At 37.0% G+C, this 25,843-nt stretch overlaps 1 protein-coding gene across 2 annotated transcripts; it reads left to right on the forward strand.

The window, feature by feature from the left end:
* The first annotated feature begins 101 nt into the window (after positions 1-101).
* Positions 102-25,708, forward strand: LOC105383725 (monocarboxylate transporter 12). 2 transcript variants are annotated; one of them, XM_038121012.2, is made up of 7 exons: positions 102-351; positions 13,923-14,547; positions 22,499-22,618; positions 23,551-23,775; positions 23,991-24,773; positions 24,855-25,055; positions 25,399-25,708. In XM_038121012.2, exons 2-7 carry the CDS (start codon positions 14,388-14,390, stop codon positions 25,554-25,556), a joined length of 1,647 nt encoding a protein of 548 aa, XP_037976940.1. In that variant the 5' UTR covers positions 102-351; positions 13,923-14,387; the 3' UTR covers positions 25,557-25,708. The 2 variants fall into 2 exon arrangements, with proteins under 2 accessions (XP_037976940.1, XP_037976939.1); XM_038121011.2 differs by lacking the exon at positions 102-351 and adding an exon at positions 7,044-7,348.
* The last annotated feature ends 135 nt before the right edge of the window (positions 25,709-25,843 follow it).

Consider the following 25,843-nt stretch of genomic DNA (forward strand, 5'->3'; position numbering starts at 1 on the left):
GAGTGTTTCAGTCGAGCGCCCGGCCCGAGCGCGACTGCAGCGCCGCGCGGCCGCCCCGAGAACTAAACATAACCTCACCTACACTTCCTCACACAACCAAATCCTTCATACAATTAAGAATACAGTGTAAAGTCTAATAAAAACCTGAAAAGTAATTGCAAAGATATATTAATATTTTTACTTATTAGCACAGTGCTTCGAATTTACATTGTTACAGTAGTAAAGTAAAATTTAGGATCTCGTCTGCTACAAAAATCAAAACAAAGGTGTTTATTGATTCGCTGACTGCGGGTTTTGAATGTAAACAAGTGTAGGAGGATGTTAACTACGCAGAATTATCATAATGATACGGTAAGTCAATTTTTTTCAGTACAAAATGTAGTCTGTGAAACTTTTTTGTAGATAAGCATAACTTCTTACTATACTATACGCAGGACACCTGTTTGTTACTTTTACGATAATAAACCTAACTAAGTAGCTATATAGAGTCAGTTAATAATAAATTTGTTTAAAGTGAGCTTAATCCATTTCATATAGTCATCTGGAAATTTTGTCGACATTTATATTGTATAGTTGTTGTACCTATACAAAATCAGCTGATTTTATAGAGCATACATACATTAACCTTACCAATGTACTTGGAATACAAAACTCTACTACTGTCTTAGAAGACCAGATATTTTTATTTTTCTTACTTTTATGAGTGTACAGAATAAATAATAAATATAAAAAATAAAAAAAATAATTCTTATCCTAATCTTTAAACATGTCCAAGGTAGCTAATTGCCTTAGTATTGCTCCATAAACATAATCAACTAAACAATAATGCCAGCCTTGTAAAAAGTATAATATCACAGTTTATGTTTATAAGTAGCAGCAAGCAACTTACAATGGATAATTATGTCGTTCCTAGCCTGCTTCTAGACCAGCAATAATGCCTGACTTATGTATCATGTGGAAATTTCCTATAAACCTGTTATGCACTGGATCCACTGAATCGAGCGGCATCTGAATTGGTACACTCACCAATAGAAAATATTGTACCTATGTTATACAATACAATTTTAAATTGATATGTAATAATAGCCCAGTACAGTTACATGAATATTTTTATGTATAGGTGTACTTTCAAAGGCATTGAACTAATGTTTTAGGTTATTTACTACACGTTTTTCTGACGAAACAAATCAAACTAAGAATTGCACTTTTTGTGAGATGCAGCAAGCAACGTTGAGCTAGCTTTCCTCTTATCTATGGTTATAGGTACCTACGTCACTTTGATCAGCAGATCATCCAAGTACTCCTCAGGGATGCCACGATGACCTAGATATTTCACGTATTCGTATAACGCCACATGATGGACAATAAACTATGTAAATGCGATTTTACTATACGTTGACTATATGCAAAGTAATATACAAAATCATCTTATACTTATCAGGACCTGTATTGTTGTATTATTCTTAAATATACTTTATATGTATTGTTGTAAACTTGAAGATAATTAATCATGATTTAAATTTCAACTCTGTATCTCGAAGATTTTCCAAGTGTTTGTGTGTGTGTTCTTTTTTTACTACGGGACTCTAAAAACAAAGGCACCGCATTTCAAAAACATAAAAACTGACATGAGCCGCCCAGTGGCGCGCGTAGGTACCTATTAAAGTTGTAAATCCGCTGGGTAAACGACATCGGCGATCGACGGCGAGGCAATCAGCTGAGGCTAATCCGGTTACACGCGCCGCGCCCGCGCTAGGGCTGAACAGCTGAAGACTTCATGGGAAGTGCGAGTTTACAAGTACTACATAATATTACATTAACGGTGCACCTGACTGAAAAAACCAGATATCATATTAACTAGCTTTGGCATACCCGCCGTGACCCCTGGTTCTTGTTGGCCAGGTGCACAGTTAATTCGTCCGAGTTGTAGTAGTAGTATGAGTACCTAGTAACGAATAAACGTGACTTTGAATGGCGCGGGAGAGTCGCCACGTTGCGGTATACGGGCTGCACTATAGCTCCGCGTTAAACAAATTTGAGTCAATTTTCACTGCTCGATCGGTTAATAAAAACATACATTCCCTCTAAGCCCTCTGACATCACGCGCCGCACCGCGCCTTCGCTAGGGTTGAGCACTGGCTCTGAGCATCCACCCCCACTCATGCCACGAGGCCATTACGTACCAAATAACGTAATCTAATACGTAAGAAGGTTTTCTGCTAAAGATATTCAGACGAATAGAAATAGAATAGCGCTAGGAAATGGAGGAAAAGATCTGGGGAAATGGGTGGTTAACTCTGTTTAAATTAAAGAAAGCTTTAATTTTAAGTAGGTACTGCTTGATCCTGAATTCTACGTAATTTTACCTGAATTTATGTTTAGAAAAGTTCCTAAAGGAAAAGAAGAATAAAGTTTTAAGTATCTTGTTTTACTCCTCATAAAAAAGACTCGTGTAGTAAACATAAGTACGGAGTTCACGCTTCGATTCAATGTTAGATAAACGACCTACAAAGATATAGTGTGACAAATACACACCCACCTTCAAAGTATCATGATAAAATGTGTCGATTGGATGTCTGATTCCATATGTGACATGTGTCGATAAGTACTTGTGATGTATTTAACTTTATCAAAGCATGTGGTTATTCTTGATAATATAAAACCTCTATCATAGTACTTAAGTACTAACGACCCCATGTTTTAGATTGCCTATCTATTGTGAGATGCAGCTAACACTAAAGTGAGTCTAAATAAATATTCTACTGGACCTCGAAATCTATAGTCACTCCCACTCACTTTTTTTGGTTTTGTTTAATAATAAATTTGTTTTATTAGTCTTCGTAAGAAGCAGCCCTGCTGAAATTGAGAGCAAATTGAGTTGTTACGATTATGTACAATATTGAGTACCAAGTCGATTGTGTGAGTGTCGTAAGAAAGCTGTGCGGTGAAATGAATACAACACGGTCCAGACGCGGCTCGGGGGTTTCAAGTAAATGGAGTGTAAGGAATTTGATCTTCGGAATATGAACTGCAAATCGATCTACTATTTAAGAGAGATGTATATATTTGAAAAGCTATAATAAGATGTTAGTCAATAATAATGAAGTATGTAAGTAGGATATAGTATTATGACATGTAGATATTAACAATACTTATAAACTATAAATGTTAAAGTAAAAACAATTATTTCCTATGAATAACAAATTTGCAGACGCAAATATTTCTGCGAAATTGTAATATAAGTGATCGTTAACAAATAACAACACCATTTTGCTTTAATCGGCTGTTTCCACAACAACGCTGATTGGATCAGTTATTTGAGGTCATGCTCTAGGCCGTCAACCCGATAATGTTTACTCACACACACATTACACTGCATCGAACAACACCTGCCGCATGCAATATTCAACTTTATAAACATACGTGAAATTGGCAATGGCGCCGGAAAAATCGAAAATTACTTGGAATCTCTCCAGATGCGTTAGCACTAACAAAGGTCTCTCTTTCATTCGAGTTGAACCAAAGGTCTTTGTTTGAATAACATGAATAATGTATTCCGAAATGTAGAGATACAGACTGGTGGTACAGGTACGCACGCACTAATAAAGAACGGTTTTCTTATGAAGAATCTGGCTAATCTTATGTACGAATCAGTGTACCTACGACCTACATACAATGAATGACACAAGTACAAAAAAGAAAACTAAACACAACAATGAAAGATCATTACTCTTCAGAAAACTGCACCGGAGACTCTGGATCTGACGAGCCACTTGAAACTAATGACCCGCTGAGGATACAAGAGGTACTTACATTTCTATTATAGCTCTGAGAAGTCAGATAATGAGGCGACAACATACCCTTCTTACATACGTGGAGATATAACTACAATCATAGAATAAGAAGTACTAGTACTCGTTACTCTATGCACCATACCAGCAGTCATTATAATAAGACAAAAATATCGTAGCATTTTTTTAAGCAATTTTGTGGGAATGGTATTTGGATTTGGACTGAAATTTACAGGGTAGTTTAGGTTGCAATTAACTATAAGGGAATAATTTTATAATCGCTCAGCATAAGAAATCACACATCATTCCTCTTTTCACCTTTTGTTTTACATCTCCATTCGCTCAATATTACAGGTCACGCACTCACAATACTACGAATCACTGTAAAAACCCGAAGTTTTCATTTCAGTCTGTAGATCAACGTGCTTTTACTTATATAAAGCTAGTCGGGAAGGTGCTATAGTTTCCGTTCCGTATATGGGCGGTGAAAGTGGTATAGATGTTTCATAAAGAACAATGGCCTCTTCCCTATATGACAGGCGCTGTGATGCTCAGTCGCTTTGTGTCCACACCGAGTACTGGAGGGTTACTCTATACTGACGAAAAATTACGAATGAAAGCTATCGTGTAATCGGCACGTTTAATACCATGAGGTAGAGTCGTGGCTCACGCAGCAGCGCTCCGAAACTTCGTTTATCATGATGTAGAGTGACCCCCTGTAGGCCGCAGGTACAGTGGACGGGTGCGGGCGGGACTGATGTACCACTTACGAAGTAAAGAGGACAGCACCTCAAATGTCACTTTGGAGGGGGTACTTTAGGGTAAATGCGTTTTGTTCGTTAGGTAAGCTAAGGGGAAGTATTTAATTACAACCAAAAATTATTATTATATTATGTTATTTAATAACCCAAATTTTGTTTGAGTTAGTTAGTTTGTGACAAAGAAAGTGTTGAAAATGAGACCCGAAGGAAGGCGCAAGAGAGGAAGACCAAGAAAGACGTGGCTTGATTGCGTGAAAGAAAATATGAGAGAGTGTGGAGTGAATGAGGATATGACAGAGGATAGGGTAAAATGGCGTGACATGACGAACAAATCCGACCCTAAATAAGGATAAGGCAAGGAAGAAGAAGAAGATTTTGTTTGAGTTAGCAACTTAGCTTTATTATGAATCAGTTGTTTAGTTTTTGCAATATCTATATATATATATATGATAGGTACATTCATTTGCGACACCTGTAACGTCATTGATAAAATTGCACTCTGCATAATTCATTTAATTTACATTAATTTTCTCAAACGTCTCCAACAATTCGGGAAGCCAAACTTGTGAGTAATAAAAGTGTTAGATCGAAAACAAATCGTTAAATCGATTGGTCTCATTAGATTGTTTACAAACTGTGAAGTCGCACGCAGCAAGTAGCCTTCACACGCGTAATGACTGCAGCCGAAGAACCCATTTGACCTAAGCTAAGAAAAACTTATGAAAATTACATAGAATTCTTTTTTTATTCCACAAAATACCATCTATGCTACGGGGCGGCGTAGCAAGGGTGCCACAATACTACGCCGTAGCAGGGATCGTAGCAGGCTGTACAATATTGAAATTCGATTTTGGCATTTATTTTCGCAATTTAGGTATTGTGTATTGTCATGTCATTATGCAGTGAGTATTTAGACTATTTTAGACAAACTAGTTAATTAATATTGATTTTAATAAGCATGTTAAGTCCGTACGGGAAGCGTCTGTTGGCAAGATTCGGCCTCCCGCCGGCGCTCGGTGCTGACTCAATGAGCTATGGGTATCGTAATAGTATCGGAATGGGGGCACATTCTACTAATGACCCTTTACTTATGAGTTATGAGTAGTTATGGCTTTTATTTAGAACGTCAGAGTAAAGTCGGATACTTGAATGTTTTATAAGAGCTTTAAAATGTTCACAACTAAGCACATCAAGCTATGTAGTACTACGATTGCCTAAAATGTCATTTTTCCCATTTAAGTAGCACTTAAGTTCAAGTTTAAGTAGAATTACTCCAATGGGAAGCTAGAGCTAGGTAAGTACATAATATGAATTTCGAAATATTCTTATCTACTGACAGTCAATATGTAACAAGATAACAAATATCTCGGCAAAGTATTGGCTATAATATTACACACTTTTGCTACATAATCATTGATATTACATTCAAACGCTTATCTTGACCACTTCAAAGCTGATAATTTTACTAGTGGTCACTAAAATTACTTTAAAGTACCCACGTGTCCGTTAAGTGCTTTGAGGCCAGTACTCTATGAAGATGATGCTGCCAGTGATTGGGTTCTGCGAGCTTTTTTGTGTCCCTTTCCATATTATAATTTAAAAATAAACATGTAAAGGCTGACATAAAATTAATAGGTTTTTTTTATTTATGAACAGTAAACCGAAATCCAATTTTCATGGCGCAACAGGTTTTTATCATATTTATCGTACAAAAAACTTAGGTGTTTTTTTTTAAATATTTATGTGCAATGCGGTGGTGCGCCCCGAGAATCCCGAGGTCTCAAAAAGATCAAGGTAGCTTCAGAGCGATGAACTGAAAACAAAAATGTCATTTCTAAGTATATTTTATTTCAGCAACCGTTTTACTCATATTACCTAAAACCTAAATTATGTCTGTGTAGTTTGTGGCTTAACGCATTCTACAATGTAATCTAGTGCAATGATAATTTAAAATATCTCGTAATAGCTCTCCTTATCAGTCATTTTCCTGGCAATACAATAAAGAAAGCCCAATTTTGTTGACTTAACTCTTCAAATATTTAATATTGCATATTGTATATCTACCTTATCAGTGAATACATGAGGATTTACCGTCTAGAGAGCCATTTTCATAATACACATATTAAAATCTAGCATGAACAGGCAAACATAGCGTGGGATGCCCTTCCAGCCCACAGATAGACGGCCTTAGACTAAGCTGTTGGTTGTGGTCCGATGAGGAAGAAGTCTGTCTGTTGGCTGATGATGATGATGAGACCGAACCTATTCTAGTCCATGTCCGCCTTTCCTCAAACAACCTATTAATCAGGGAGACCAAGGCCAGGCGTGAAAAAGAAAAACATTTTCAATTTCAGCGAGTGCTCCTTTTCCGAAGAGTGTTTCTAAGAGGTAGTTCGTTATCATTGTCAGGCGTCGGCTTTATCTTCCCTCCTCTCACTAGTTGGAGATACACTGATAACATCTTTGTTGTCAACAAGAGAGTATCGAGTGGTTTTCTCGTGTGTCCGATATATTCGTAGCCAGTGTGAGGTCAGCCACCGAGGCGCACACACGCTCACGCGATTCGCCCGGCGACCGCCAAAACTTATTTTAGTCGCGATATATTCGACACATGTGCATTTCAACAACAAATTAAACTATTTCGGTGACGCCGCCGCCGGACCGGCTTTGTTTTCCAGTCACTGAATTAAATAAAATTGCTCCGGTTTAATCGCTGTATTGGTATCGGCGGTTTCGGAAAATACGGATGATAGAACACAATTAAACAGTGGTTAGTTGAAATAACCGCTAACAAATGTGAGTACATATTTGCTTTATCTTATTTACTGCATGTAGAGAGCATGTTTGTTTTATAATTAAGCGTATAATGGCTGCTGCAGTATGTAGGCCTAGTTACGTTAGTAATAAATAATTGTTAGATCATTAAATTGTCACCAGAAGACGAACTATTGTTTACCAAAAACATGTGCATATGAAAAATAATTAAAAAGATTCACTGCGCTTTCTTTATTGTCATAGTAGGTATATAAGTACATGAGATACAAATAAATGAATTCACTTTCAATACTATTTCTTTGTTTAGCCACGAGGTAATCGTTTTTAATTGGAGCTGAATTGAAAATCAAGTAGGTCAATTCGAGACTATACGATGGGCAAAATAAACAGCATTTTGTTATTATACCTAAACATAACGTTGGTATACTTATTTCGTGTATTAAAAAACATATTTTTGACAAACAATATACAGAAAGTCATGATAGTTAAAATATGTAGTACTAATCTAATGGTGAGGTTAAAGGGAAGTTTAAAAAAAAAATCACAATAATATTGACACCCTAAAGTGTACATCAAATTTAATGAAGCAGCAGAAAAGGTAGCAGCAATAGAAGTGCACTACAAACAAAAGGCACCAACAAACAATAAGCCATTGACATCACATTACAACAAAGTGCAACCAGCTGACTCACTCTGTGATTCAACATCATCATTTAACATTATCACACATTCGTGTACTACATATGACTCTATGTACAGACAATATATGCCGGTTTCACAACTGAGAGCGTCATGTTAAGAACATTATTTTAGAATGCAGCGCTGCGATTGACTGAATGGTCATCTTTTTCTTTATTCAAGTTGGAAACTCATTAAAATAATACGTGATAATACTCCCTTGAGTTTTGAGCTAAAGCAATACCTACTATTATGATTGGTAAAGGGTCAATTATTTAGTAAAATGATACAGTAAAAATTTCAGAGGCAAAAATGGTCCCAATTTTTTCATAGGTTGCAAATATATTTTATATTATTTATTTACCACTGCACTGGTCAATAAGTTTACGTAACAAAGAGGCTGGTTTATTATTCAATATCAATAGCAATTACGTATTGATAAGTGTGCGCAGACGACGCCCGCCGTCGACCTCTCGCTCGCATGATAACCCGGCTCAGCAAATAAATCAATATTGTGGTCGATCATTAATGTTTATGCTCTTGCATCTAGTTTTTATAGATACATAGGTATATTATCAATATATCTATTCTATTCTCATAGGGGGTGAAGTTCCTGTACGTGGCTCTCTCGAGTGGAACCTTTGTACATATCCCCTTGATTTCAGCTCAGCCAGCCTAGCTCCCGAGTAAACTGGAGTAGCAGGCCTGGGTGTTGTAATAGCTGAGGTAGGCGCTCTGTTGGTCCAAGAATAGATAATCTTGTTTCTGTAGTAGGTGGACAAGCTAACAGAATATGTTCAACCGTCTCATCTACTTCCTTACATGTCCTACATAAGGGACTAGTTGAGTTACCTATGGTATATAAGTGTTTATTCACGCAACAATGTCCTGTTATTAATCCTACCATTAATGATATATTACTACGGGACAGGTTGAGTAAGTAGCGTGTAAGTTTATGGTTGTGTGATACAATAAACGCTTTAGTTTGTCTGCAATCTACACGATTTTTCCACTCCTGATTGTGTTCAGATAGTGTTTTATCGGTGAGAACTTGCCTTATTGCCTTTGATGACAAACTAATAAATGGTTCTGGCCCTATTGGTAGGGTATTTGATCCCATTCTTGCTAGTCGGTCAGCCTCGCAGTTTCCTATGTTGTCGTTATGACTTTTAATCCACTGTACTGTTACATTATTTGAAATGCTTAGGTTTTCCAGTGTTCTGTGACATTCTAAAATTAATTTAGATTTTGTTACAGTTCTGCCTAAGGCACCTAAAATAGCCATACTGTCTGTGTAGAAGCAGATATTGCTATTTTTTGTGTCTTTTATTTGTGTAGCTCCGTCAAGTAGGCTGGCAGCTTCTGCCTGAAAAACAGTAGCTTTGTTCCCGAAGCTGACAGAGTATTGTAAATTAAGTTCCGGGCAGAAGACACCTCCACCGCTGCCCTTCTTGTTCTTGGCTCCGTCAATGTAGATATTGATGTCGTAATTGTTTTCGTCTGATGTGCCACACTGATCTCGCTGGATAGTGTAGCTTCTGTTGAAGATAAACGTCTTTATAGTAGTGTCGCTGCATTCAGTGGACCCGGGAGCCGACAACTTGGCAATGTCAAGTATGCGACTGTGTCCCTGTGCAGTAGTATTCGTTGACCATAGTCCCATGTTACTTAGCCTTATCGCCGCCGCTTTAGCTTCCTGCTTGATGATAATATCGAGTGGTGGAAGTCCTAGAATTATTTCTAGGGCGGCTGTTGGGGTTGACTTCATACATCCAGTGATTGAAACGCATGCAAGCCTTTGAAACTGTCGTAGTTTGTTTTTCACAGTAATGAGGTTCGATCTTTGCCACCAAACCACTGCTCCATATGTTATTATAGGTCTGACCACCGCTGTGTACAACCATTTACACAGCTTTGGCTTGAGTCCCCATTTGGATCCAACAAGTTTCCTAGTTTGGTATAGGGATATTGTTGCTTTACTTAGGGTTTTCTCCACATGTTTAGACCAGCTTAGGCGGTGGTCTAGCCATATGCCGAGATACTTTACCTCATTTGTTAACTTTAAGGTTGTATTAAAAAGTTTAGGTAGCTTTAAATTACCTATCTTAGTCTTTTTGGTAAATAGAACCATTTCCGTTTTGGTTGGGTTCACTGACAATTCATGTTTGTGACACCATTCCTCTATGATGTTCAGTGCAAGTTGCATCCTTTCACATAAGGTATTTACAAACAGACCGCCAATGAGAATCGTAACGTCATCGGCGTAGGCTATTGTTGTAAAACCTTTATTATTTAGATCGCAAAGTAGATCATTCACAACTAAAACCCACAGCAATGGAGATAACACTCCACCCTGCGGACATCCCTTTGCTACTTTGCATCTTATTGTATTTGTTGAAGTAAAAGATACTGTTCTTGATTTAAGCATATTTGTTATCCAGGCACTGATGACCGGGTCTACATCATGATTTTTAAGGTTATTACTTATGCTATTGAACATAGTTTTATCAAAGGCTCCTTCAATATCGATAAAAACTGCAAGGCAGGATTGTTGTAACAATATTGAATTTTCAATTTTGCTTACCACTGCGTGTAAGGCCGACTCTGTTGACTTACCCGGTTGGTATGCATGTTGGTTAGGATGGACAGGTTTCACGGAAAGTGCACCGTCACGTATATATCTGTCACACAGTCGTTCTAAAGTTTTAAGAAGAAATGATGACAGACTAATGGGTCTATAGGCTTTATATCTAATTCTTTATTGAAAGTTTACTTTCCCTACATCACTAATAATTTTCATTTACGTATTAAGTATAAATCATAAGTATAACTAATATTATAAAGAAAAAGATTGACATAATTTATTGGTAATTTGTATTGAATAGGCTCTGATACTGACTACTGAACCCATTTGAAAAACGGTATCTCTATTAACATCTCTAGTAACATTATCCTCCCTGTGTGCTACTGCAAATTTTTTCACCGCAGAAAATTCGTAACGTTTATCTTCTTCTTCTTCCTTGCCTTATCCTTATTTAGGGTCGGCTTTGTTGGTCATGTCACGCCATTTTACCCTATCCTCTGTCATATCCTCATTCACTCCACACTCTCTCATATTTTCTTTCACGCAATCAAGCCACGTCTTTCTTGGCCTTCCTCTCTTGCGCCTTCCTTCGGGTCTCATTTCCAACACTTTCTTTGTAACATAATCATCTTCTCTTCTCATGACATGCCCAAACCAAGAAAGACGATGGCTTTTCATCTTCTCCACTATAGGAGCCACTTTCATACTTCCCCTTATATACTCATTTCGTATTCTATCTTTTCTTGTAACACCACACATCCATCTCAACATTCGCATCTCTGTCACATGCATCCTTTTCTCATCGCATACTTTGGTTGCCCAGCACTCAGCCCCATACAACATCACCGGCCTTATGACGCTTTTATATATTTTGCCTTTGATCTTAATTGGCATCTTGCGATCACACGTCGTGCCGGTGAGTTGTTTCCATTTCATCCATCCTGCATTCATTCGTCTCGTCACATCCCTGTCAATACTTCCATCACTCTGTAGAAGGGAGCCGAGGTATCGGAAATCCTCACCTACTGCCAGTGGCGAGGTACCCAGAGATATCGACGCAGCTGAAGTAGGCCCTCCGAATTGACAGAACATATATTCTGTTTTGGTCCTACTCAGTCTCAATCCCACACTCTCTAGGGTATCTCGCCACTGGTTCAGTTGCACCTGTAATTCATCACCACTCTCATCGACAAGCACGATGTCGTCTGCAAAGAGCATGCACCAGGGCGCCTCCTTCTGAATTGCAGATGTTAATGCATCCATTACCAATAAAAATAGGTATGGACTCAGGGATGAACCCTATTCGTAAAATTCGTAACGTTTATATACTTAGTTAAATCTGTTTTAAAGCTAGATGAGAACTTTTTTTGTTTGGGTTAAATGACATTCTCATTAGAAATAGCCATCACACCCGATAAAATAATTATTCTCTAGTATTTAAGTATAGATAGCATCGTGTTGCATTGTTGTAAATATTATAAACTAGAAGGATTTGACAATGATATATTGTGTTCTACTTACATTCATATTCACATAGAAACGATATTATAAAAGTAAATGGTACCTATTTAGCTAATTACTACGCATCTCATTTTCGACATGTTCTTATAAATATTCATATTACTAGGGTTCTCATTATTCCACAAAATCATTCGACGAACTAATTTGTTTACGAGTACAAGTAAACAAATTATTTCGTCGAATTCCTAATTTTGCACTGTATACCCAAGTTTACAACAAATCACAACGACTTTATAAGTAAATAAGTAATTTTGTTGGCTGAGCTAATAAAAAGCGCTGAGTTTAATAAAATAATTACTGAATAGGCTACGAACATAGGTAAACATGTTGAAGCATAAATATGCACCATTAGGTCACGGTCGAACAAGGTCTGAACTAGTCTTCGGTTCTACTCAATTATCCTTACACTGATTGTGCACTTATTTATATTATAAATACATGTACCTACTTCATAAATACTTGATATTTTACTATACAGATAATTCAATTATTGTACATTATTAACAGATTTATTTTACATACTGCTACAATAAGATATTAAGGAAGAAGTTAAACAAGCTAAAATTTTCATGTACCGAGTAACTAGAATACAAATCTTAACAGTTTTATACCTAGGTATTATACTTACCTAATTAATTGTAAGATGTACATCTGCGGCCTAAATTAAAGTTTCTTTGTTCAAAATTAAGTGGGTTTATATTTCAGCAAGTCAAGATAACAAACTGAGAGATAGGTACCTTAAAAAGAAGTGTTTAAATAATTAGGTTGGCAAAAGACGAATATAATTATACATAGAAGTAGAAATTATCATTCTTCTTCTTCTTTGGGTACCATCTCCTATCGGAGGTCGGCAATCATCTGGCTTATTCTGTTATCATTATCGTATGCAATTATCATTGCCACTAGTTAGTTTTTAAGAAGTATAGAAGGATAGCTATCCCTATTGGAATTACTTAGGTATGGTACGGTCAGCTTTTACAAGCTATATGGTCGCTTTTGTATCTTGTCTAACTACCCTCACGAGCAATGAAAGACTTCCAGTGACATATAGAACGAGAACGTCTATAGCAGGTGGAACTTTTTAATTAAGTGTGCCTTCTTAACAATTCGTCAACGTTTGGGTTAAAGAATAGGCAGTTTGTGAGTGAGAGCTTTGGTAGATTTAGGCCAGTTTGGACATATGATAAACTGGACGTTATAAATGTTTCTAGGATGAGACGATAGCAACAAAATATAATCTGGAGGTGAAATCAATATCTGATAGTACATAATCTCATCAATCATGTTCGGTATCTATGTTTAGAGCAATATTTTTATCAGAATTCTCATGTAGGCAGCATAAAGTAGGTAGTAGGTACATGGAAGATAAATGTACTACAGATACATATACATCATATAAATATCTGTGTACGAGAAACGAGAATAGATAGTGGTGTCACATGAGAAGCGGTTAGTTTCAAAATAGAACATATCACTATCTCTACGAACTATCCGTACGTAGGTATAATGCATGCGAGTCAAGCTCTTGTATAAATCAACGTGCATTGGATGCATAAAATCAATTATATATCTTTGTAACCCGATTGATTAGAGCAAGTAGAAGGAGAATCTACTATGCGTAGCTTCTAAGACTGTGTGTAAATGATGCATAATAATTTGGTGAATTCGTGATTTTTTGTACTTGGAATTTTATTTTGAATTATTTTCAATTTGACCTAATAATACCAGATAAAAGTCTTAATTGATGATCCCCAACATGTAAGTATTCTTATATTCCTCACGCCACTAAACATTTCTTTACTATTGTTTCAGGTGCAGAATCATAAAGAAGCACAACATTTACCAATTACGATGAGTAAGGAACGATAATCTTTAAAGTAATGGAAGAAAAACATAGTTTAAGCCGAAGATAAAACAAAGACAATAAGAAATAAATAACTAACGATAATGATCTACGATAACAGATAGGTTACAGTATTCAAATAATCCACTCCATATATTCCTCATTCACTAATTGTGCTTCCGATAACAAATTACTTCCTATAACAAATAATAATTTTGCCAGTTAATAGACAGCCAACATAGTGAACAGCTATTTTTGTGATAAGCTTAAATGTGACAATATTGAGGAATTAACTAAAAACTAAATAAAACGCCTTATCTAAGTATACATATCAAGAACTTACAAGTACACCGATGCCTTACATTCGAAACAAGTGACAATCAGAGTGCCAAACGGATTTGTGGACGCGGAAGTTCTAATTTTGAATATCCGCGATGTCTCACGGCGGCGCAGTGAAGAGTGCGAAGAACGGCAAAGTTGCGCAGGCGCAGTCGCCGGAGTCCTCGCGCGAGGGGTCAGAGAGCCCCGCGCCGCCCCCCGACGGCGGCTGGGGCTGGGTCGTGGTCTTCGCCTCCTTCATGATCCATGTCGTCAGTAAGTAGCTCTCGTTTTACTACCTATTTGCTCATAAAAATATGAACGCCTATAGATATCAACTTCACGTATTCATAACTCTCATAAGAGATAGAATAGAATAGAATAGAATAGAATACTACTTTATTGACTAAACAGAACACAAATAACAATTTATAATACAGTGAATACAACGCAATAGGCGGCCTTATCGCTAAAAGCGATCTCTTCCAGGCAACCTTTGGGTGGAGGAGAGACTAAAAGAATAAATGAGGAAGGTGTACAAATGATGTAGTAGACATTCAGTTTTAATAATAAATACTTAATAATACATACATACATAATATACTCAAAGATAGAGGAAATAGTTACAAAGATTATATAATATAGAGGTACTAAAGCAAGATGGAGGAAAGATAATGTTCTTTTACCTGTTTTTTGAATGCTCTATCTGTCTTCGCAAAACGGATATTAACAGGTAATGCATTCCAAAGTCTTATAGCTGTAACCGTAAATGAGGTACTGTAAAATTCAGTACTATGTGATGGGAAATCTAATAGACGCATTTGTGATGATCTCATTGGTCTGAGATACACACGTTCCTATACTCCCTTCCATCACATAACATTTAAAAAGTGCGAACCTATTTAAATTCCATTACCATTTTAAATTATGTTTGATCACGTGAATGCACAATTACATATTAAGAAACTTTTACTAACTCTCTTATGAAAATGCGGAAGCTAAAAATTGATTCGGTTAAAAGTGGCGCATTGAAGCCACAAATAGACCGTAAGGGTGGAGCTGCGGCGACCACCGTCATTTAATAAACATGGAACTCTTATTTATAGGTATACACAGTTCAAGGTTGGACAAAAATACATTATTGGGCTCTCACAGTTTCCATATACATACACTTATATAATATTAAAAATAAAGATAAAATACTCTTTATTGCACACAAACAGAAACAGAGTTACAAACAAGAAAAGAAAATAAATAGCACAATCGGCGGCCTTATTACTAAAAGTAATCTCTTCCAGACAACCAAATTGATAGGAAATAGAAAGAAAGAAAATGGGTATCGTGTGAAAACAATATACCTATAAGTGAAAAAATATTTTTACCAATTTATAGATATTGAATTAATGCCATATCGTAAATAATAATTCACATTTCTATTTCTGTACTTACTTTAATAAGTACTGTTTACTAAAGCTTAAGTTGGTAGTTCTGAGTTGGCAAACTTTGCAATAGATGCTTCTTATACCTACTTACTGTTAATTGTTTGCTGTGCAAACATTATTAGATAGTGAGTACTTACAATTTGTAGTAATATTTCATAATTATTATGAATATGTTATCAAGCTTGACAAAGGTGACAGCCTACTGCATTGCATTACATTGATAATTACAGAACTCTTGTTTTGTCATTGAACTATATACGGACGATATGAGGTTGTATCGTTTTGCAACGTCATCGTCATTACTTACCTACTGTATGTTAGCAAGTTAATAAAGAACTCCAATAAACATTTAAAAAATGAGGCTGAGACAAGCATAATGCTCGATGTTCTACGTACCAACATTTTGTAACAACGAAATCGAGTTATGCTTTCATGTAATTGTGAATTATAATTAGGTACAGTATGTGATCCAATTACTTTATTCCAAGTATTCCAACTCACGTGACATAGTCTGTAACTGCATTGCATACTACCCATCATTGTTTTAATTTTGATCAAATACTTACACTTAAATAAACTCTACTAAATACTAAATAAACTAACTACTATCTATTATTAACTATAGTAGGTACTGATAATAATTACTTACCACTAAACTTCTAAATACCTTGTCAACATCTTATTTAATTAAGTATACATCACGTGATAGAGTCGTACCGGATACGGTTTCTGCTCTCATTCGTCAGGCCTTGGGTTCGAATCCTGTCAAATATATCAATGATTTTTAAGAAATAACGATTTTAAGTACAACTAAACCACATACTGTTACGGTGAAAGAAAATTTCGTGTGAAAAACTGCAGTCAGGATACCGATTCAGTTCATAGAAGTCTTAAGATGTTACTTTAAATAATAATAGTCACAAATTCCCAAATGAGTTCTGTATATCTTTATATGTGTATCCACTATGTACCTATACAATACATATGTACATAAATATCCTGTGGGTTCCCAGAATCGTGTTATGCTCCATTGACCCGCCATTTTAGGTTACAGTAATGAGATGGCCTGGGATCGACGCCCACTACTACTGAATTCTTCGCCTGGCAGAGGGCCTCATTTTACCTTATTTACAATTTGATTTATAATTCAGTTTATCTGAATTGATATTTATACGGTTTAAACCTAAAGTTGGTGATAGAGGATTTGTCGATCCAATATTGTTTAATAACAACAGACATCTGTACTCAATATTCTATGATAGACATGTATTACTAAATAACTTGCCCACCGTCCGAACCATTGGATTATTTAATGGATTTTCAAACGACAAATTCGATTTGTAGGATTTATTTCATTATAAAATTCAGTCCTTTCATCCGGAATTTATCTGTAAGTTCATATATAAATTTAACTCTACTCATTACTCTCCTCACCTAGGCATTTAGTCTAGGTTGGAGCTAGAACGGAGATAGCGTGACTGAAACGTTTAGTGCTTATAAAGCATTGTTAGTTCATGGCAGTTTGTCGTTTAACTATTGTCAGTTTTGATTACGAGTACAAGTCAGAATGCAAGTTTTACGGTACCTACCTAGCATATTTTGTAGCATTCTACTTACATAGTATTTTAAAAGATTTTATTATTAATTGATACGACGTTCTATGTACCGATCAAACTTGTAAAATGCCGTCACCAAATACTTATAGGTACTTACGGTTTTTAATTGATCTGATACTTCAATATTGAAGATGTTTAGGAGCACTTTTTACATTCACTCTGATGATATTAGCTGTGAGGCTTGTGAGCCTACTATGATTAATTCCTTACGGAATCGTCTAATGTAATGGTGAAATATACTTAATAGCTGTTCCCGCGCGCTTCGCTTCGCCTTAAAAAGTTTTCCCGTGGGAATTCCGGGATAAAAAGTAGCCTATGTTTTTTCCCAGGGTCTAGACCGTATGTATACCAAATTTCATTCAAATCCGTTCAGTAGTTTTGGCGTGAAAGAGTAACAGACAGACAGACAGACAGACAGACAGACACAGTTACTTTCGCATTTATAATATTAGTAAGGATAGTAAGGATAATATTAGATGAATGTGATTGTATTGAATCTCGCTCCACCCGCTCATAAATATTAACGTCTCTTATCAAATACGGAACCAATCGATACTACATTATCTCGATATGGTTGAAGCTTCAATCGTATATTTATAGTAGGTAGGTATTTACCCGTATTTTAAAAAAGATTAGCTCTAATCTATTGAATCCTTGAAACAGACAACAGATTAGCAATCACATTATCAGGGATATAGACAGAAAAATAGGACAGACATGTATAAAACATAGAGGTACTATATATATTATGTACTTATCTAGGCCACAAGATCTAGCGATCAGGAAATCGGAACGTTTCCAAGCTTTCATTCCACGATCAGAAAAAAATACAAAGTGTAACTAAAGATAATTAACTCAAGTAGCAAGCTTCTTATGAATACAAAATCACGGGTCTTGTTTATGCGAAACTCAAGTTAACTTACTTATTTAATAAATAACAACTTAACCTTAACCCGACGATAAATAAGTAAGAAAAGAATATGACATGATAAGGACATAGCGGCATCGCTGGCACGATTGCCCCCATTCTCAACATTTTGCAGTAAAACTCAATATCGCGTGCCACGGGACTGTCGCTCAAAGAAATGCGTTGATTGTGTGAAGGCCACGAGGCCACGGCATTATGAAACATATTAACCTTTACTTCGTCGAAGGAAAGTCCCATCCGGATTGTTTTCATAGCAAAGATAATTATACTATCACACCTTTAAGGCAATGAAGTTGGGATCCGTTTTTCCCTTTTGATGTACGGAACCCTAATCCTAACTTCCTAACTAATATTATAAATGCGAAAGTAACTGTGTCTGTCTCATCTGTCTGTCTGTCTGTCTGTTACTCTTTCACGCCAAAACTACTGAACGGATTTGCATGAAATTTGGTATAAGTACATATGGTCTAGACCCTGAGAAAGAACATAGGCTACTTTTTATCCCGGAATTCCCACGGGAAAACTTTTTAAGGCGAAGCGAAGCTCGCGGGAACAGCTAGTACGGAAATAAAGTATGAACTTTAGAGTAATAAAATGAATATAAAACTAAGCATCTCACGTTCATATAATCTCACTGAACTAACTTTTACAATAACCATGTGTTTCCCGCTGGGGGTTAATAATACTTTCATATCTTTTCCGCAGTTATGAGCAGAATTATTTAGTATACTTTTCTAACTGGTATAAATTTAATATTTCATTAACAAGTCTATCTTTATACGTGTATTTACAGAGATTCTAAGTTATAACATTAAAGCAATGATATCTAACAGCTCACTACAAAAAAATGCAAAAAAATATTACTTATTTGTCTTACACACATATATGGGGCCGGTGCGCCTTCAGTCAGAAGTTTTATAAGATAGAGCATAAAATATTCGAACAAACTATTTCTATTCTATCTTCTATCTTTTGCGGTGGTGTTCGTACTATCGAACAAAAAAGTGTGGACCCCCTCAAGGATCATTTTCCTTTGCAGGCATCAGCCATCAATGACTCGCTCTTGACCAATGGGGTACAAGTTGACCAAAAGTTACTGTCTCTATTGCCACCAGATGTGTAAACACAAAACAACATTGCATTGTCTTAAAGGTGCAAAAATCCGAAAGCAATAAATAATACAAAGGAAGAAATTTAAAATAATGGGGTTGGTTAAAAAAACAGGCAAAGGCAAATTTGGGATTGCAAAGGATTTGTTTTAAAAGTGGCAACTCACTTTTTTGTTCGATAGTACATACCTGCACCTGCCTGACTCTAATAAAACGTCTGTGCATGCTCGCTGAAGGTATAAACTCGCTTCCTGAGCTCCACTACCTATGGTCCACCATTTCTCTACATATATGTGCGTGAGAAGTGGGCGCGTTATCAGACTAAGTTACCAAACGCTCATGTCTTTCTAACAAACATAGATGAATATAACAACTATTTACAAATTGCTTTGTTGAGAACTCTGAGTCGAATGAAAGCTCAAGGCAACTCTGACAACTCTACAAAAGTTGCCAACTTTCCTTTAGTGGAGATGCGCCTTTACTCATTCCGAGTTTCCGCTTATATTTGCGTTGGCGATCCCTTTGGCAACCACTCAAGGAACACGGCATAGCTCTTACTGAAGTACCCCTCGGTCACTGAGGCTCTTACCAAGTAACTTTTCTAGAGTATAGAGCTACTGTTAGATTTGTCCCTATGGACAAATCTAACAGTACCTAATATACCTATGTATATTAGGTCTTCAAGCGGGATCATAGGATACGATAAAATATGTTGACCAAGTTCTGTTATCGAAGAAAGATTGACTTCTATGACGACAACAATCCATTCAAACCTATATCACTTTACTTATAAACACATAAAAAATTTATCTAAGTAGGCGCTTATCAACAATTGTAGTTGAATGGGCGAGGAGGGCAGTCACTACGAGTAATTTGAAAACAAGCGGTTTATTCATAAATTGGGAGGCGTTGCAAAAAGATAACAGAAAATTAGCCATTACCTAAACTTAAAATAACGTTTTGATTAACTCGGTTATCATAATGTTTGTACATAGGTCAAGATGAGTTGGTAGAAACAAAAACTTCGCCAACAGTAAATTGTGTTCATACAACCCAGAAAATCGATTCTTATAGTAAGTAAAGATTTTCTGAACATGTAACAGCAGAATGATCGGAGCATTTCCCGGGCAATCCTGTTCGGTCTGCAATAAAAATATTTGAGTCAGCGAAAGAAATTCTGGTGTCGTTAGCGAGATCACACTCTGAACATTGGATCAAGGCGTGATAGACACGTGTTAGGGTTCCGTTGCATTGGTTTAAATTTAACCTGTGGTCAAAAAGTAAGGGAGTTGTTTATGTAGGTAATATTAAGTCTTTGAAAAAGTTTGTATCCGAGTAGGATATTTTTGGCTTCGATTGTTTTATAACAGAGTCATACTTAATTGTTCAGATGGCAAGAATAATATATATTAAAAGTACCTACATACTTGTGGTTAGTAATTAATATTCTACAAGTACACTTTTCCTCACTAAATATCTACATACTAACATGCTTAAAGATATATAAAGATAAATTTAGCGGAACCCATACAGAAAGAGACTTTCTTTATTTTGTATCTAAAGAAAATTGGGCCAGATAATGTACGTGACATTTTTTTGTATCTTCAGTGAAACTTCTGTATCGATTTCGGAGGTACGGAGATAATTTTCAATGCCAAGATTATATAGCCCAAATTACTTTAATCTTGGGTGAAAGTATTGAAACCAGAGTAGGTACTTACATTTCCCGTGTTTTTTGCCAATTTACTTGTTTTTTTCTGGAAATATGTAAATTACTTTCTATTCTTAGGAAAATTACAAGCTATGTACTTAAGTGTCTCTTCAGGTTTATTTGATAAAGGACGGTAAAAGTTCCATGACAACTTTATTTTACTATTTACAATAAAATGATATGATGGTAAATAATAAAGTGTACATAAGAATACTTTTAAGTCTACATAACCGAAAAACTGGTTTTATCTGGTATGGTATTTGCTATTTAATTATTTTGACGTTATCAAGTGTAATCAGATATATAACTTTCGCATTATTTATAGCGCAAAGTTTACCTATTATTATACTTTAATTATTTCAAGCAGTAAATGTAAATTTTAAGAAGAGCAAGACTAAATATTGAAATTGTTAATAACATCGACGTCGCACTTAATAATTAAATTAACACGTGTTTCCATGCGATGGCCGAGTCAATATATTTATATAAAACATTAAATATTTTTAAGATTGAGATGCGTGCGTGGATAAGACTTGGTATTACATGGATCTCACAACTTTTTACCGTAGAACAACTGAGTTACGAGACTTGGTTTTTTTTTGACAAGTATTGTTTTTGATGGGATAAGTATTTTTGGCTGTCACCTGTGAATAAGTAGTAGAAACACAGGCTTATCTTAATAAAATTTTAACATATATACTATATACATACATACAGAATCGTATATCCCAAAACACCTCCCTAACTAAGTTTATGAGATCAACTATACTTTCCTGGATTTTTGTAAAGCCAGAGCATAGGTTTAGGACCTCCTTCTGTTATTCATTAGTTTTCATGCGGATTAGCAAAACTGCCAGTTAAGCCCTTATATCTTCTTTATTTTTCCTCACCTCCTCTCCTCCTATAACAAAATGAAATTCTCTGCCTTTTACCTGAACAAAAGTAGATAAAGCAAGGGACTCACTTTGCCCTGTGGTCATCAAACTTTATGCTGGGTTTTTACTAATCCTCCCCACCCTATAAACTTCTGTTGTGTAAATAATTATTCACATATAGAAAAAAGTCACTTGACCAACAAAGTTTCTATGGAAAGCATAAATATATATATAAATATTTTTTTGCAAATTGTCAAAAAACAGACTAAAGCTGTTCTGAATTTGCATCAACCTGTATAAAATGAATTGCCGCGGGCACGCAGTAGCCGGATATAATTTGAAGCGTCCACTATCGTACGTATCGGACACGGATTTCGTCGTCGGCAATGCCGATGAAGTGCACGCGCTTCTGTGAATTTCTATACAAAGAATATAATATGCGTTGCGTTTTTCGTGCAATGTAACTTTTGAGATGTACTAAGTACTACACATAAGGTAAATCCCCTTCACAACATGTCTAACGGAGCCCCCTTCTCTTGTTTCCAGCGGACGGCATGACATACTCGTTCGGCGTGTTCTACGCGGAGTTCCTGGACTACTTCCACGAGGGCAAGGGCAAGACCGCCTGGATCGTGTCCATCCTCGTCGGCGTCACGCTCAGCTCAGGTAATCAGGGGAAATATTAACCCTTTGACAGGCAAGCATTTAAGTTTAGAGATATGAAGTCTTACACAGTTGCACAGTACCTACCTCAAACCTACCTAGTTAATTATTAATTGAAGATGAAAATGTAAGATACGATTGCCGAGTGGCAGAAATTTCCAAATTATTAGTGAGACAAATGATCATAGCGGTACCAAGATCATAGAATTAGGTAGCAAGTAGTGAGCAATTAAATCTATGTCTGGCTTTATTGGTCCATACACTGTCAAAACAAAGCTGCGATATATTTTTAATGCCGACATTAGCATAAAGTTCCTTTGTTTTCAGTGTTACACAGTAATTAATTATTAATTGAAAATGAAAATTGTATTTAAATACACTATAACTATAAATTAAATGGTTGTCGTAATTGACATTACATTTGTGTATGTACTCACATAAATTCTTAATCATCATACTTTTCTCATACAATGTAACACCATTGTATCTTGTTTTTTTTTTAAAAATTAATTAAAAAAATTAAATTAAAAATCTTTATTCATTAAAACATTTTACAAAGAAAACTTAGCGCCGGGGTCCTGTGCTAAGTCGAGACCTGTATTACAGAGACCCCGTCCCTCCTCTCGGGATCACATTACTATTTTAATGATATAAAGTGCTAGGTATATAATAATATTACAAAAAAGTGCAATATAACATAAAATATTTAAGTTAAAAACAAATAATATCTATGCTATACTTAACAAATTTACTATCTTCTCACTCAGACAACTATTACAAATAAAGTATTGAATTAAAAATATTGTTAGTCTTGCATTTCATAAATATGTAGCGATACTATTCCAAATAAGGTTAAATTACGCAAGGAAATTTCTCATTTCCAAAACAATTATTCTAAGCGTTAAAACTAAACAAACTCTTCTTCATCATTCCAGGTCCGATCTCCAGCTCGCTAGTAAACCGCTGGGGCTGCCAGGCGGTGACGGTGGCGGGCGCGCTGCTGTCCGCCGCGTGCGTCATCGCGTCAGCATACGCGCAGAACATCCTCACGCTGATCTTCACCATCGGCGTGGGCGGCGGCTTCGGCTTCGGCCTCATCTACCTGCCCGCCATCGTCAGCGTCACCGTCTGGTTCGAGAAATACAGGAGCTTGGCCACTGGTATGTGTTCCGATTACGGTTGGATTCTCAGTCGCATGTACAGAATTCGGTTCATCAGCCATCAGGTTTTTAAATAAATAACTTAGTTGAGACAGTTACCTTTCCTAAATTGTTAATTATAGATATAGTTTATCAAAGATCAGTTTTACATAACATTTTTTTTACTGTATTTATTATGAACCATTTCTATAACCAAGATTTTCTCAATGTTTCAGGAATCGCGGTATGCGGGTCCGGCCTCGGCACATTTCTCTTTGCGCCGATCACATCAGCTCTAATAGAGAACTATGGCTGGCGAGGAGCGATGGCCATTATCGGGGCGCTAATCCTCAACTGTGTGCCACTAGGACTTATGTTTCGGCCAGTTCCAGACCTACCCAGGACCCCTGCCTCTGAACCAATGCTCCCAAAAAGTGAGAAGTCCCCACTAAAAAGGTCACAAAGTCAAGAGCATGTAGTGAGAGCCAACGGTAACGTGGAGGATGGAGATATCGCAAGACTGACCCTATCGCAACCAGCGCTGAACAAAAACCATGATCACAATCATAAAATACATTCCAGGAGTGGTAGCGGCATTATGCAAAGGCCTGACGTTCTATACCAGGGCAGCATGCAGAGCCTGGCCAAGTTCAGGGCACCCTCGCCGGAGAGACGAATGTTCGCAGCCAAAGAACAATCTGAGGAGCGATGTGCCTGGCTGCCCTGCGCCGCAGAATCAAAGGCCATCTTGTCAGAAATGTTGGATTTATCGCTCCTCATCGATCCAGTATTTCTTCTCTTTTCCCTGTCCAATTTTTTGACCAGTATTGGATTTTATATACCATACGTTTACACAGTATCGATGTCAGAAAAGTTGGACGTGCAAAATCCTGCTTATTTAATATCCATCATTGGCGCATCCAACTTAGTGGGACGGATCGTCCTTGGGTTCATCAGCGACCAGCCGTGGGTCAACCGACTCTTGGCCTACAACTTGTGTCTCACCATTGCTGGCATAGGTATGTATCTGAGCTTTCTGATCCACACTGAAATGACAGTACAAAAGATGTTCTAGAGACTATAGACTCTTATAATTCCAGCGACGGCGATGGCGATGCTGTGCTGGGAGTTCTGGGGCCTGGCGCTGTACGCGACGACGTTCGGCTTCACCATCGGCGCCTACGTGGGGCTGACGTCCGTGGTGCTGGTGGACCTGCTCGGCCTCGAGCGACTCACCAACGCCTTCGGGCTGCTGCTGCTGTTCCAGGGAATCGCTTCCCTCATCGGACCGCCTTTTGCAGGTGATAATAATTTTTCTATAGACAGAATTAACAGAACTAACGTTTGAAATAGTGGTGAAAGGACTGTTATACGCTGACTACCTAGTGTGCGTCGGACGTACTTATATAAAACCAAGTCCACATTTTTACAAATTTCCTCCATAAATTCCATAGCCTCGGTGCGTATATGCGACGGCACGTGCCATGGATCCCGGTTACTGTTTCGACAGCCGTCGTAAAGCTTAGTTAGAGACCTTCAGGCAGCTAGAAATTATCTTACAGTCGGGTTAACCACTTACCCGACAACGATCATGATCATAATATGTCACATGGGTTCCTAACCTGTTCTTTTGATCAATTTCAGGATGGCTTTTTGATCAGCTCGGGTCGTACAAGCCAGCATTCTACGTCGCCGGCGGCACCATATCACTGAGTGGCGTCATCCTGTTCCTGATCCCGTGCCTGGAGCGACGCAGCAAGAAGGAGAGGTGGGCCCAGGACATCGACATGGAGGAGATATAGCAGGACGCCTTCAGAGGCTCTTGGCACGACTACCCCATCATCGTGCTCAACAGCCCCTCCTCATCTTCTAGAACTATCACTGAAGACTCTTTCAGCAACAGGGTATATACTAATTACTTAGATAACTTCGATGAGCAGTTTGAAAAGAATCAGAACTACGACGAAGACAAGGATGAATGTGAACTGTTCAACGTAACTGCGACTCATTCCAAGGAACATAAACAAAGTGTGTGAATCGAACTTTAGTGCTAATAATGTGGGTTCAATTATGATTTCCTATAGTTTAG

This window comes from Plutella xylostella, chromosome 4, assembly GCF_932276165.1.
Source record: "Plutella xylostella chromosome 4, ilPluXylo3.1, whole genome shotgun sequence".
NCBI lineage: Eukaryota > Metazoa > Arthropoda > Insecta > Lepidoptera > Plutellidae > Plutella > Plutella xylostella.

Bases quoted from the DNA above. Each gene is read 5' to 3' on its own strand.
- LOC105383725 (XM_038121012.2), top strand. From the start codon at position 14,388: ATGTCTCACGGCGGCGCAGTGAAGAGTGCGAAGAACGGCAAAGTTGCG. The intron at 14,548-22,498 runs GTAAGTAGCTCT...TCTTGTTTCCAG, and splicing joins CTTCATGATCCATGTCGTCA to CGGACGGCATGACATACTCG. The intron at 22,619-23,550 runs GTAATCAGGGGA...TCATCATTCCAG, and splicing joins CGGCGTCACGCTCAGCTCAG to GTCCGATCTCCAGCTCGCTA.